This window comes from Nomascus leucogenys, chromosome 12 (assembly GCF_006542625.1).
Source record: "Nomascus leucogenys isolate Asia chromosome 12, Asia_NLE_v1, whole genome shotgun sequence".
NCBI lineage: Eukaryota > Metazoa > Chordata > Mammalia > Primates > Hylobatidae > Nomascus > Nomascus leucogenys.
In genome coordinates, this window is record NC_044392.1 from 9,696,955 (window position 1) to 9,711,535 (window position 14,581).

The 14,581-nt window shown below is 42.2% G+C and overlaps 1 protein-coding gene across 5 annotated transcripts in view; it reads left to right on the forward strand.

Annotated features, from left to right (window-relative positions):
- Nucleotides 1-14,581, forward strand: part of NFYC (nuclear transcription factor Y subunit gamma) — a 78,669-nt gene that overhangs the window by 23,890 nt on the left and 40,198 nt on the right. Inside the window, exon 1 of one of the 5 annotated variants that reach the window (XM_030823569.1) lies at nt 13,858-14,125. The exons of the other annotated variants lie outside the window; for them this stretch is intronic. Coding sequence (XP_030679429.1) covers nt 14,074-14,125 — 52 coding nt within the window. The 5' untranslated portion in view covers nt 13,858-14,073. Of the gene's footprint in view, nt 1-13,857; nt 14,126-14,581 lie in introns of those variants that run through there. 5 annotated transcript variants of the gene reach the window in all.

Consider the following 14,581-nt stretch of genomic DNA (forward strand, 5'->3'; position numbering starts at 1 on the left):
GTAATCCCAGCACTTTGGGAGGCCAAGATGGGCAGATCACTTGAGGTCAGGAGTTTGAGACCAGCCTGGCCAACATAGTGAAACCCAGCCTTTACTAAAAAAACACAGAAATTAGCCAGGCGTAGTCCCAGCTACACAGGAGGCTGAGGCACAAGAATTGCTTGAACTGGGAGGTTGCAGTGAGCCATGATAGTGCTACTGCACTCCAGCCTGGGCAACAGAGTGAGATTCCATCTCAAGAAAAAAAACAAAAACAAAAACTTTTTTTTTTTTTTGTAGAAATGGAGTCTCATTATTTTCCCTGGCTGGTCTCGAACTCCTGACCTCAAAGGATCTTTCTACCTCAGCCTCCCAAAGCACTGGCATTTACAGGTGTGAGCATCTGTGCCTGGCTAGTTTTCTTTTTAATGTGTTCTGCTACCTCAATATGGGGGCCCACCTCTTTATAACGTGGTCAGATTCTATTTGTATTATCACTCTTATCTTCTTGTCTCTCCCTTTGGGATCCCAAAGCTAGACCCCGCTGTTCAATAATTGACCAAAAGTTTTTCTCTACTTACAGTATTTATTCTAAATTAAATTACAGTCTAGCACCTGCAGCGAAAATGGGCAATCGAAGGATAAGGAATGAAGGTAAATTCCAGTATAAAGGAAGAACTAAAGAAAAAAAAACATAGTAAATGTTTAACTTTAAAGTGGCATAACATTGTGACCTTGTGTTCCTTAGTTCAAAGAAAGAAGACTAAAATAACCACAGCAAATAGTGCTAATTCACTTGGTTATCCTTTCTTCTTGGAAGTACTACCGTTTTGGTCTGTTTCCATAGTTTCAATTACATAGAAAACTAAAGGGAAGACCTGCTTGATTGAAAATATCCAGATAAAATGAAATTTTCTTCTGTCTACCTAAGCTATATAGTTCTTACCTTCAAGGAAATGCTAAAGTTGGATGCTTTTTACACTTCTTTTCACCAATTCACCACGCACCCATGTCTTTTTTGTGGAGACTTTAAAAATGTATACAAATAAAATTTTACTCTGAGACCGATGATGTTTATCAAGTATTAGAAACTGATATGGGAAGAACAAGCAAAATACACAGCATTCAGAGGAGGGGAGATGTTGGCTTAGGAATGAAGGCAAGCTGTTTAACTGGGTGTAGACTCAGGGAGGTAGGGACAAGGACATTCCAGGCATTGGGAGCAACAAGCAAGATCATGATTCAAAAAGTACGTCTTGGGTTAAAGAGAGCAGTAAATGGTCAACTGCTTAGAGCATAAGGAGATGAGTTAAGGACAGGAAGGAGTGGTAAAAGAAAAAGTATGGAGAAGTAAGTTGGGTCAGATGTTGAAGGGCCTTGTTTGCTAGGCTAAGAAATTTGAACAGTGTCTGCTTGACATTGGTGACCGTTGAAAATCTGGGGTAGTAGAGTGATGTGGCATTATGAGAGCTGCAGTTCTGTAAGATTTATTACACATCTTAGGTTCACAACCCTTATAGGATTATTAGGAAGTTTAAAATAGGTAGTAACATATAAAGGGCTTAGAATTGTACCTGGCACACAGTAACTCCTAATGAGCATTGGCTGTCATCATCATCGGTTTTATTATGTGGAGGCAATGAGGGTCTGAACAGAGATAGTGGTAGTATGAAGAAAGGTCAGGAGATGGACACTGTTGGACACTGTTGGACACTGTTACTATAGAATTTAGCAGCTGATTAGAATTAAGGAACAGAGGAGAAAAAGTGCAAAATGATACTGAGATTTCAAGTCTGGGTGACTGGAGGATAGAGACAGAAATTTAGGAAGAGCAAGTTTGGGGGGAAAAGAAGATAGATTTGATTTGGGGCACGTGGAATTTCAGTTCTGGGTAGCTTTCTGGTTGTAGATGTCCAGCCAGGCAGCTTGTACATGAAGGACTGAAGCTTTGGAGAAATATCAAAATTGGTAATGTATATTTGGAATTTAGGCTCATAGAGATTATAGCTGAACCTAGGGGACAAACAGGAGAGAATCAAGAAAGAGAATTGACAGAAGACTAGTGCTACATGTCAAAGATGGAAGCCCAAAAACATCTAAAGTTGAGAAATCCAGAAATGAGCATGGTAGAGTCCTCTAGGTCATTGTTCTCTAAGCTTTTTTTGGTTGCACACCCCTGTTGTCTGAGTGTGCAGTTCCCATGTAAGAATTAATATTCTTTATTCCAAAAAGTTACTTGCTTGGTTTTTTAGTATTAGTTTACTAAAAATAGAGAATATCTGTAACTCCCCTTAATCCAGGCATGTACGACAAGGTAAAGGTTTCATTGTTAGCCTACATCTTCCTCACAGTACTCGGAGCACCGTATGTAATACATGGTCTTGTGACAAGTTCAACTAAATGAGGGCATCAGTATCAGCTCATAGGTTAAATATTCGAAAAGCTAATATTAACACTTTCTGTGTGTGCCTTGATAAGTAAAAGACTAGAAATACTGCCTTAGAATCTGGTGACCTTCACTTGCTTTAAAGATGTACAAATATTTCCTTGAGATTAGCACATATACCACATCTCCATTCGGTACAAAGACTAGATTTTATTTTCTGAGTTGCATTGGGCATAATCTTACTGATTTTAGCTTTGTAAAATCTCAAATGGCAGCATCCTGCATGAAGCTGACCAAAAATACATATGTAGGAATTTGGCAGCATTTGCTGAGCAAGTAATTTATAGCCCACATGATCATAGTAGCACCAATGAGCAGCACACACAATTAATTACCAGGAATGAGACTAGCCTCGTCTGTAGGATTTAGCAGAATTTTTAATATAAAACACCTATATTTAGTTTCTAGGCTATGTATGTTGTAATTATCCTCAATCTAAAATAAAGGCAATAAGAAACTTTTCACTAGAGAAATAGTGGTAAATTTCCAGCCATTTTACCTCATTATTTATAATCTAAACTCCATGATTATTTTCCTCTTGGAAATTCATTGGCCAGATGCCCATGAAGCTCCCCTTGAAGGTGGTTAAGCAATGTAATAGAATGCAGTGTTTATATGAATAGTACTTTATAGTTAGTGAAGTGATTTCATACTCATTCTCTTATTTGGTATCTACCTAATGTAAGTAGGACAGACGATTATCATCCCCCATTTTGAGGGTGAGAAAATAGAAGGCAGAGCCTAGTGACAAAGGCTTTTGCTCTTTATACTGCACTTTCTTGCCATATATGAAAAACAGTCTAGCTGTGTCCATCTTCAGGGACTAATTCTCCCTCTTACCTTCTCTTTTCCTGTACTTGCTTCTCCCCTGAAAGGCACAGAACTTTCCCAGAGTTCTCATCAACTCTCATATTATAGACTACTTAACAGGCTAATCGTAAAGGGAGCAAACATAATAGTCAAATTGAATTACCTTTAAAGTGTTTGTTAAAATAGGTGAACACAGTCACTTTTTGGAACAAAGCATGGTACAAGTAGATAGATACAATTGAGCAGTATTTTGGAAATTGTCTCTAATGAATACTAAATTCACTAAAGTCAGGTAAGTAGTTGAAGGATTTTTTCCAAATAGATATGTGGTTAGAATTGTATTAGGTGTTCTATGGTATTCCTTAGCTATGCAAATACATACTTTGTGGTATGTATTGAGGCAGCTCCCATATTTGGGTTCTCATCTTGAAACATAGAGATCGATATTTTTAGATGAATCATGGTGGTTTTTTTTTTTTTTTTTGAGACGGAGTCTTGCTCTGTCGCCAGGCTGGAGTGCAGTGGCACCATCTTGGCTCACTGCAACCTCCGCCTCCCAGGTTCAAGCGATTCTCCTGCCTCAGCCTCCCGAGTAGTTGGGACTACAGATGCGCGCCACCACGCCCAGCTAATTTTTGTATTTTTAGTAGAGATGGGGTTTCACCATGTTGGCCAGATGGTCTTGATCTTATGACCTTGAGATCCGCCCGCCTCGGCCTCCCAAAGTGCTGGGATTACAGGCGTGAGCCACGGCGCCTGGCCCATGGTGTTCTTAAATAATCAGTTGCTTTAAATTTCCTAGCTATGATTTATAATCCTTGCTTAGCCTAGTGAGGTGGAACAAAGGAATTCTGATTTCTTGGAGGAATGGCTGGATAATCAAGATAACATCACCATGTTCACAATGTAGCGATAGCTATAATTTTGAAACACTGCATAGAATTTAGCCAGGTGATTCCTCCTATAAGTGGGCAGCTGTGAAAATATCTCCAATATAGGGGGCTGGGCTAAGGCTGTTCTTCTGAATTATAGAGAAAGGATAGAGTGACTTCCCATCACCAGGCCCCCAGAAAGTGAACTTGATCCTTTCTATCTCCACTCTTGTTTGGTAACTAGATGGCCTACTCCCACACCTTTGATGCAACTGCAGTTTAACAAGCTTGAAAACCTTAAGTTTTCTTGTTTAAGCTTTCTACTTTGAAATGTTTAAGAATCTGGTATCTTGATTTTTTTTGGAGTACTTTTTTCAGTAGAGTGATCAGGAAAACTAAAGGTAAAAAGGCCTGGTGGGTTTGTGTTCCAGGCTGAGAAAAGCTATAGGTTCTTAAGTTTTGGGTTTTCTATTGTTACCAATTCTAAAGTAGGAGAAGATTTAATGAAAGAGCACAGAACTGAGAATCAGAAGACATGAATTTTAATTTCAGCTGTGGCATGTACTTGTCCTGGTGACTTCGGCCAAGTTCCTCAGTCTACCTGGATAAAGTATCTTTATCTGTCAGATGGGAATATTTGAACCTGTGTTGCTTATCTTATGTGTTTATGGTGAGAAACACATAAAATAACGTGAAACTACTTTAAGAAGTGTAAAGTATATACAAATGTAAGGGATTAGCATAACTATCTCAGTCACTTTACACTCTTTGAAGTGGTCTTTATTTTCTCAGTTCCTGACAGCTGTATACATGAAGTTAAGAGATTTAGGGTTTGGTTGGCTTGGAAGATTTGTCTCATTTCATGTCCTTTTCCTTTCTTTCTTCTCCTCTTTTAAACATTTATATCAATGATAAAAGACACTAAGCAGAGGGAAGATTTCACAGTGTATCTGAATGAGCAGAATCCAGACAGCCGAATCAATACAGCCAAGCTCATATTGACATTCTTATAACGCCCTCTAGGTTTTTAATTGACAATTTTCTGCCTTCCCCTGTACCCCCGCCCACATGGTTTTTAGATGTATTAACTCACCAGCACAATCTCCCATTTTTCAGTGGAGCCTATGATTAGATAATTGTCTACATTTGTGCTACATTTTCCAAAGTAGAACAAGTTTTTCTCCATCCCCACTCTTGTGGCTCTTCCATTGGATTACTGCACAAAGGTTACTGCACGACTGAGCACAGATACTTACGAAGGAATTTTCCCATTTCAAAGAAAAGTACCTAGAATGAGGCCAAGCATACTTGGGGTCTTAAAATAGTTCTTGTCCAGGCACGGTGGCTCACATCTGTAATCCCAGCACTTTGGAAAGTGAGAGGATCACTTGAGCCCAGGAGTTTGAGACCAGCCTGGGCAAGAGAGCAAGACCCTGTCTTTACAAAAAATTTTAAAAATTAGCCAGGTATGGTGGCAAGCACCTGTAGTCCCCGCTACTCAGGGGGCTGAGCAGGGGAGGATCGCTTGAACTCAGGAGGTTGAGGCTTCAGTGAGCCATGATGCCACTGCACTCCAGCCTGGGCAACAGAGCAAGACACTGTTATTTAAAAAAAATTTTTTTTAAGTTCTTGAGGAACCTGTGTTTGTTCATTCAGTAGATGTGTATTGAATCCCCACTATGTGCAAGGCACATTTGCCTTGAGGATGTATCAGAAACAAAATGATTATGTTTGTCTTACAAACTGGGGAAAAAATAGGAGCATGAAAAATTTAAGCTTAAAAAATAATATGCCCCCTAAAAAAAGAGAATATGTTACACAAGTCTGAAGCAAGTAAATATGCTAATTAGAGAAATAGATTTGATTGTGTGCCAGGAATGGTTTCTTGGGGAGAAAAAAAATTTAGTCATCACTGATTAGTGAATGTGTAGACAGTGTTTAATTTCTTTATAGTTGTACTGTAAAGGCAAGCATCTTACCAATGCTATTGCAGAAGAGCCTTAAACATTGGTTTCAATCCATGAGATAGTCTGAGAAATTCCAACTTTCCAGAACATGTTGCCTTCATGTTCACTTCAGGATGTTGGATATAGATGGAAGTGGGTGGAGCTCTCTTTAGAGCTCCAAACAGAATCTTTTGCTTGGACGGTGGGGCCAGGTTGATTGGGGAGCTGCCTGGACTCCAGGTTTCCTCTACCCTCTAACATAAACAAGATTCCTTTCACAAGACAAAACAGGCACATACTCCTAGCTTGTGGAAGTCTGAGGTATCCAAGGAGATGGTGGTCGTTGTGGGTTTTTTTGGGGTTTTTTTTGATACAGGGTCTCACTCTGTTGCCCAGGCTGAAGTGCATTAGTGCAATCATGGCTCATTGCAGTCTCCCAACTTCTTGGCTCAAGTGATCCTCCTGCCCCAGCCTCCTGAGTAGCGGCAGCTACAGGTGCGTTCCACCACACAGGCAATTTTTTTTTTTTTCTTTTTTGTGGAGATGAGGTCTGTCTATGTTTCCCAGGATGATCTTGAACTCCTGGGCTCAAGCGATCCTCCTGCTTCGGCCTCCCAAAGTGCTGAGATTACAGGCATGAGCCACCATTCCCAGCCCAAGGAGACATATTCTAAGAATTTAAGGCTGGGTGCGGTGGCTCATGCCTATAATCCCAGCACTTAGGGAGGCCGAGGCGGGCAGATCACGAGGTCAGGAGATCGAGACCATCCTGGCTAACACGGTGAAACCCCGTCTCTACTAAAACTACAAAAAATTAGCCAGGCGTGGTGGTGGGCACCTGTGGTCCCAGCTACTTGGGAGGCTGAGGCAGGAGAATGGTGTGGACCTGGGAGGCGGAGCTTGCAGTGAGCCAAGATCATGCTACTGCATTCCAGCCTGGGCGACAGAGTGAGATTCCATCTCAAAAAATATAAATAAATAATTAATTAAAAAAAGAATTTAAACGTTTTTGGATTAGTGTGGAGAGAAGACCTAGTACAGCTATTGATCATTGACACACCCAGGGATTTAAATTTGGAGCGTTCCCATTTTCAGCTTGAATTCTTTGCTTTTATGGAACTAGTACATTTGTTCCAAATTTTATAGTTTAAAGGGCTTAAAAATTATTTCATGTTTATAAAAGAGATAGGAGAACATCTTTCTCTATTTTAATATGTATTTCCATGCATCTGAAACTAGGCTTTTTAAAGAAATATGTTAAAAGCAAAGTAAGTAGTCTAAATTATAGAGAAAAAGAAGCTAGTTGGTCTTTAGGCTCGGTACCGTATCTGGGACTCTTCAGACCAGTAGTTGGTGTCTTGTCTAGCTTCGAGCAGTCATGATATGATACCATCTGGCATTTGTATGAAGCTTGCTATTTTTTGAGGCCTTCTAACATGTGTTTTACCATTTGTGTGTTTCAACTGCCCTGTGGGATGTTGCTGTAGATGAATAGAGAAGTTTCCAAGAAGTTAAGAGATTGCTCAAGATCACAGTTCGCCAGAGAGCTAAGAACCCCCAGGTCCAATACATTTTATTTATTTATGTATTTACCTTGTGCTTTAGTGCCCCCAACTGTTCGCAGCTGAGTACTCATAGGTGCTGCTAACCTGCCTAGAGACATGCAAAGGGGAAGGATAAAACAGAAAAGAAAAAAGAGTGACAGTGCAAAAAGGCCGGGCGCGGTGGCTCACGCTTGTAATCCCAGCACTTTGGGAGGCCGAGGCGGGCGAATCACAAGGTCAGGAGATCGAGACCACGGTGAAACCCCGTCTCTACTAAAAAATACAAAAAAAATTAGCCGGGCGTGGTGGCGGGCGCCTGTAGTCCCAGCTGCTTGGAGAGGCTGAGGCAGGAGAATGGCATGAACCCGGGAGGCGGAGCTTGCAGTGAGCCGAGATTGCGCCACTGCACTCCAGCCTGGGCGACAGAGCGAGACACTGTCTCAAAAACAAAACAACAACAACAAAAAAAAAACAGTGCAAAAAGTGGGAATGAGCAAGTTATAATAAATCAAGACAGAATTTTAGAGCTTTTGCATTTTGACTCTTATCATTTATTGTATTGTGATCTTGAGCAAGTAACTTGATATTCCAACCCTCAACCTTATCTATAAAATTGGAATAATATTGGTAAATTTATCACTGAGCTAAGTAAGGGTCAATTGAGGATGATGTATGTGGCATGTATTTTATGAACTCTGAAGCCCGTAAGTTGGCATCTATGAAACATTCTTCAGAATCACACTTCTTACCTCTGCTGGACACAAACGCAGGATACTGCCAGAAACTGGGCAAGAGGCTGTTTGTGAATCTCAGAAGGGACCCAGTAAGAAAAAGATGCATTGTTTTAGAATACAACTTAACTTAGGCTACAGGCACTCTTTCTGTCTCTAGCTCATGTCACAATTCCTTTTCGGGATTGAGGCCTGAAAAACCAGTTACTCACCAGTCTTCCTACAAGGATTTATTTACTTGTTAGGCTGGAGGGTCAGAGAGACTAACAGATACTTCTGTGGGGCAGAGGGGGTCCGGCCCAGCTTACTTCTAATTGAGGATTAACAGGTGAAGGAGGCAAGTGAGCTAAGTAACAGTTGTGTTATGATCTAGGACCAGCTTCTCATCCTCTGGTATCAGTTTCCCCATCAGTAAATCAGGGATAAATAAAACACCTAATAGTGCTTTAAAACAAGATCAGAATGTTATCTGAAACTTTTTCTTTTCTTTTCTTTTTTTTTGAGACAGGATCTTGCTCTGCTGCTCAGGCTAGAGTGCAGTGGTGCAATCATGGCTCACTGCAGGTTTGACCTCCCAGGCTCAAGCAATCCTCCCACCTCAGCCTCCTGAGTAGCTGGGACTACAGGTGTGGGCCACCACACCTGGCTAATTTTTTATTTTTTATTTTCTGTTGAGATGGGGGTCTCACTGTGTTGCCCAGGCTGATCTCAAGCTCCTGGGTTCAAGTGATCCTCCCGCCTTGGCCTCCCAGAGTGCTGGGATTAGAGGCGTGAACTACCACGCCTGGCTGAACCTTTTTCCTTAAAGGGCCAGATGTTTTAGGCTTTGTGGCTGTATGATTTTTGTTGTAACTCTTCAACTCTACTGTTTAGCATGAATAGACAATATAAACTAATTAGGGGCCGGACATGGTGGCTCATGCCTGTAATCCCAGCATTTTGGGAGGCCAAGGTGGGCAGATCACTTAAGGTCAGGAGTTCAAGACCAGCCTGGTCAACATGGTGAAACCCGTCTCTTCAAAAATAGAAAAATTAGCTGGGTGTGATGGCAGGTACTTATAATCCCAGCTACTTGGGAGGCTGAGGTGGGAGAATCGCTTGAACCCGGGAGGTGGAGGTTGCAGTGGGCCGAGATCGTGCCATTGTACTCCAGCCTGGATGACACACTGAGGCTCTGTCTAAAAATAAATGAATGAATGAATGAATAAATAAATAAATAATTAGGGTTGATGTCTTCCAGTGAAACTGTTTCTAAAAACAGGCTGTAGGCCAGATGTGGCCTATGAGCTGTAGTTTTTAGACCCCTGCTTTAGAATACTTCGCTAAATACTTGATCCTTTTTCTTCATCATACAAAATACTGATAGTGTTTTATTGCTGTCATATATGCAGAGATGATTTAAGTTTGAGCATTGAAAGGATGAGTAAGAATGTGTGTGAAGTAAGATGTTACATACCATTTTCTATTCCACAGAAAAAAGTTTTCAAATATTCTGTTCATGCCTTCCCATCACTTTCATTGTTTATACAGTTGCTGTGCCTTCATTTTTCTCTAGTTATACTACAACTATATTATGATCGGGCACCTGTTTCAAAGATTATATTGTATTAGATACCAAATAGAAAAATATTTTTGTTTTTGAAGGAAAAGTGGCTCTTCTGCCAGTTTGAAAATGTGTCCTTGTGTACAGATCTTTAAGGAGAGCAGTGTGCAGCCACTTCCAAGCCTAAGTCTTTTAGGAAGCATGGTTTTCCAGTAGGCACTTTGAAAAGCGGCTTCCTCTTAAGACAGACGTACCCTCAAACACCAAACTTGGCATTAATCAGAGTTGGGGAAGTAGAGGTCTCAAACTCCTGGGCTGAAGTGGTCCTCTCACCCTAGCCTCCCAAAGTGCTGGGATTACTGGCGTGAGCCACTGTGCCTGGCTGGCAATTTCTTAAAATAAGGCAGCAGTGAAGTTTGTTGCTTCAGTTGACTTCCTTTCATGAAAGATTTCTCTGTAGCATGCTTTTCAGTTTGATAGCATTTTACCCAGAGTGGAGCTTCTTTCAAAACTGGAGTTTGTCCTCTCAAATCCTGCCACTATTTTATGAACTAAGTTTATATAATATTCTAATGTTCATAGCATTTTCACTGGGAGTAGGTTCCATTTCAAGAAACGACTTTCTTTGCCTTCCATAAGAAGCAACTCCTCATCTGTTAAAGTTTTATCATGAGACTGCAGCAATCCAGTCACATCTCAGGCTCCACTTCTAATTACAGTTCTCTTGCTATTTCTACCATGTCTACAGTTACTTCTTCCACTGAAGTCTCAAACCCCCCAAAATCATCCAGGAGGATTGGAATCAACTTCAGACTCCTGTTAATGTTTATATTTTGACCTCCTCCCATGAATTTTGAATGGCTTTTTTTGTTTGTTTTGTTTGTTTGTTTTTGAGACAGGGTCTTACTCTGTTGCCCAGGCTGGAGTGCAGTAGCACGATCTTGGCTCACTGCAGCCCTGACCTCCCAGGCTCAAGTGATCCTCCCACCTCAGCCTCCCAAGTAGTTGGGACTACAAGCATGTGCCACCACACCCAGCTAATTTTTGTATTTTTTGTAGAGACAGAGTTTTGCCATGTTGCCCAGGCTGGTTTTGAAGTCCTGAGCTAAAGCAGTCCTCCCGCCTTGGCCTCCCAAACTGCTGGAATTACAGGCATGAGGCACTGTGCTTGGTCATGAATATTCTTTTTTTTTTTTTTTTTTTTTTTGAGACAGGGTCTTGCTCTGTCGCCCAGGCTGGAGTGCAGTGGTGCGATCTTGGCTCACTGCAACCTCCGCCTCCCAGGTTCAAGCGATTCTTGTGCCTCAGCCTTCCGAGTAGCTGGGATTTCAGGCCCACACCACCATGCCCTGTTAATTTTTGTATTTTTTTAGTAGAAATACAGGGTTTCACCATGTTGGCCCGGCTGGTCTCAAACTCATTACCTTGTGATCCGCCCGCCTTGGCCTCCCAAAGTGCTAGGATTACAGGCATGAGCCACCTCGCCCGGCCTGCCATGAATATTCTTAATGGTATTTAAAATGGTGAATCCTGTCTAGAAGGTTTTCAATTTACTCAGATCTGTCTGAGGAATCCCTGTCTATGGCAGCTGTGTCCTTATGAAGTGTTTTTATTTTTGAGACAGAGTCTCACTCTGTCACCTAGGCTGGAGTGCAGTGGCGTGATCTCGGATCACTGCAACCTCATGCTTTGGCCCCTGGAGTAGCTGGGACTACAGGCATGCACCACCAAGCCCGGCTAATTTTTGTGTTTTTAGTAGAGATGGGGTTTCATTATGTTGGCCAGGATGGTCTCAAACTCCTGACCTCAGGTGATCCTTCCGCCTTCGCCTCTCAAAGTGCTGGGATTACAGGCATGAGCCACCGCGCCCGGCCATGTATTTTCTTCAATAATAAGACTTGAGTGTTGAAATTACTCTTTGATCCATGGGTGCAGAATGGATATTGTGTTAGCAGGTGTTAACATACTAATCTTGGCTGGGCGTGATGGCTTACGTCTGTAACCCCAGCACTTTGGGAGGCTGAGGCAGGCGGATTACTTGAAGTCAAGAGTTTGAGACCAGTCTGGCCAACATGGTGAAACCCTGTCTTTACTAAAATTATAAAAATTAGCTGGGCGTGGTGGCGCATGCCTGCCATCCCAGCTACTCGGGAGGCTGAGGCATGAGAATCGCTTGAACCCAGAAGGCGGAGGTTGCAGTGACCTGAGATGGCACCACTGCACTCCAGCCTGGGCGACAGAGCGAGACTGTCACAAAACAAAACAAAACAAAACTCTGATGGAGTTGTGCAAGCAGATTAATGTTCTTTGTTTTGTTTTTTTGAGACGGAGTCTCGCTCTGCTACCCAGGCTGGAGTGCAGTGGTGCAACCTTGGCTCACTACAACCTCTGCCTCCTGGGTTTAAGCGATTCTCCTGCCTCAGCCTCCTGAGTAGCTGGGATTACAGGTGCCCGCCACCACGCCGAGCTAATTTTTGTATTTTTAGTGGAGACTGGGTTTCACTGTGTTGGCCAGGCTGGTCTCGAACTCCTGACCTCAGGTTATCCGCCTGCCTCGGCCTCCCAAAGTGTTAGGATAACAGGTGTGAGCCACTGCGCCCAGCCTCCATCAGTTTTTGGATGACCAGTTATATTGTTAGTGAGCAGTAATATTTTGAAAGGAATCTTTTTTTCTGAGCAATAGGTCTCAACAGTGAGCTTAAATAGTCAACCATGCTGTAAACAGATGTGCTGTCATCCAAGCTTTGTTCCATTTATAGAGCACAGGCAGAGTAGATTTAGTATAATTCTTAAAGGCCCTAGAATTTTTGGAATGGTAAATGAGCATCAGCTTCCACAGGCATTGACTTCTCCTCTGTAGCTATGAAAGTCCTTGATGGCATCTTCTTCCAGTAAAAGTCCATTTTGTCTGCACTGAAATTCTGTTGTTTAATGTAGCCAGTTGCATCAATTACCCTAGCTAGATCTTCGGGATAAAACTTGCAGCTTCTATATTAGCACTTGCTACTTCACCTTATACTTTTATGTTATGGAGATGGCTTCTTTGCTTAAACCTCATGAACCAACTTTTCTTCTGTAGCCTCCTCACCTCTCTCAGCCTTCATAGAATTGAGAGTTAGGGCATTGCTCCGCATTAGGCTTTGGCTTAAAGGAATGTTGTGGTTGGTTTGATCTCCTGTTTAGACCACTGAAACTTTGTTCATATCAGCAATAAAGCTGTTTACTTTCTTATTTGTGTGTTCACTGGAGGAGTACTTTTAATTTCCTTTAAGAACTTTTTATTTGCAGTCACAGCTTGGGTAAGTGTTTGGTGCAAGAGGCCTAGCTCTTGGTCCATCTCAGCTCTTTTTTTTTTTCAGCTGGAGTCTTGCTCTGTTGCCCAGGCTGGAGTGTAATGGTGTGATCTCAGCTCACTGCAACCTTTGCCTCCTGGGTTCAAGAGATTCTTCTGCCTCAGCTTCCCAAGTAGCTGGGATTACAGGCATCCACCACCATGCCTGGCTAATTTTTGTATTTTTAGTAGAGACGGGGTTTCATCATGTTGGTCAGGGTGGTCTCGAACTCCTGACCTCAGGTGATCGACCCGCTTCGGCCTTCCAAAGTGCTGGGATTACAGGCATGAGCCACTGTGCCCGGCCCCATATCAGCTTTTGATGTGCTTTCCTCACTAAGCTTAATCATTTCTAGCTTTTGATTGATTGATTTAGAGACAGAGTTTTGTTCTGTCACCCAGGCTGGAGTGTGGTGGCGTGATCATAGCTCACTGCTGCCCAAGTGATCCTCCCACCTCAGCCTTCTGAGTAGCTAGGACCACAGGTGTGTGCCACTACCAGGACTGGCTAATTTTCTTTTTTTTTTTTTTTTGGTAGAGATAGGGGGTGTCTCTCTTATGTTGCCAAGCTGGTCTCAAACTCCTGGATTCATGCATTCAGCCCTCCTTGGTGCCTCAAAGTTCTGGGATTACAGGCGTGAGCCACCACACCTGGCCTTTAGCTTTTAAGTGAGAGATGTGAGACTCTTATTTTACTTGAACGCTTAGAGGCCGTTGTAGGGTTATTAAGTGGCCTAATTTCAGTATTGCTGTGTCTCAGGTAATAGGGAGGCCCGAGGCGGGAATGACCAGTTGGTAGAGCAGTATCTGTGAAGCACAATAAAGTGAAATGCAATAAAACAAGGTATAGTTGTAAAAAGGATGTCACCTTATGACAGAGGAAGATACGATCAAAATGCAAGTGACAAAAGTGAGTGAAGAAGGTAAGTGCCTTGATCATAGAGAGATACTTGTTGACATGTTAAGTTGGAGATGCACAGGAATGGTTGGGAACTCAACCCAAAAAGCCTAAGGGCTGCAAGTTGGATTGGGGAACATTAAAGGGGAATGATAATACCAACATTATATTTGTTTCTCAGTCAGTGCTGGGCTAAGATATATTTGTTTGCATTTGACAGAGCATTGTTTTTAGGTAAAACATGTCTTCCCAGGATGGTTCAACTAGTAGTACAGAGGGTCTTCAGACAATGTTGTTTGATTATAATATTGATGAAGAAAAAAGAAACCAGTTCCTGGCCGGGGTCACTCTCTGTGTGGAGTCTGAGCATTGTCCCCACATCTGTTTGTTTTTCTTTCCAGTACTCTGCTTTCTTCCCGCATCCCGAATATGTGCATGTTAGGTTAATTGGCACATCTAAATTGTCTCAGCCTGAGTGAGA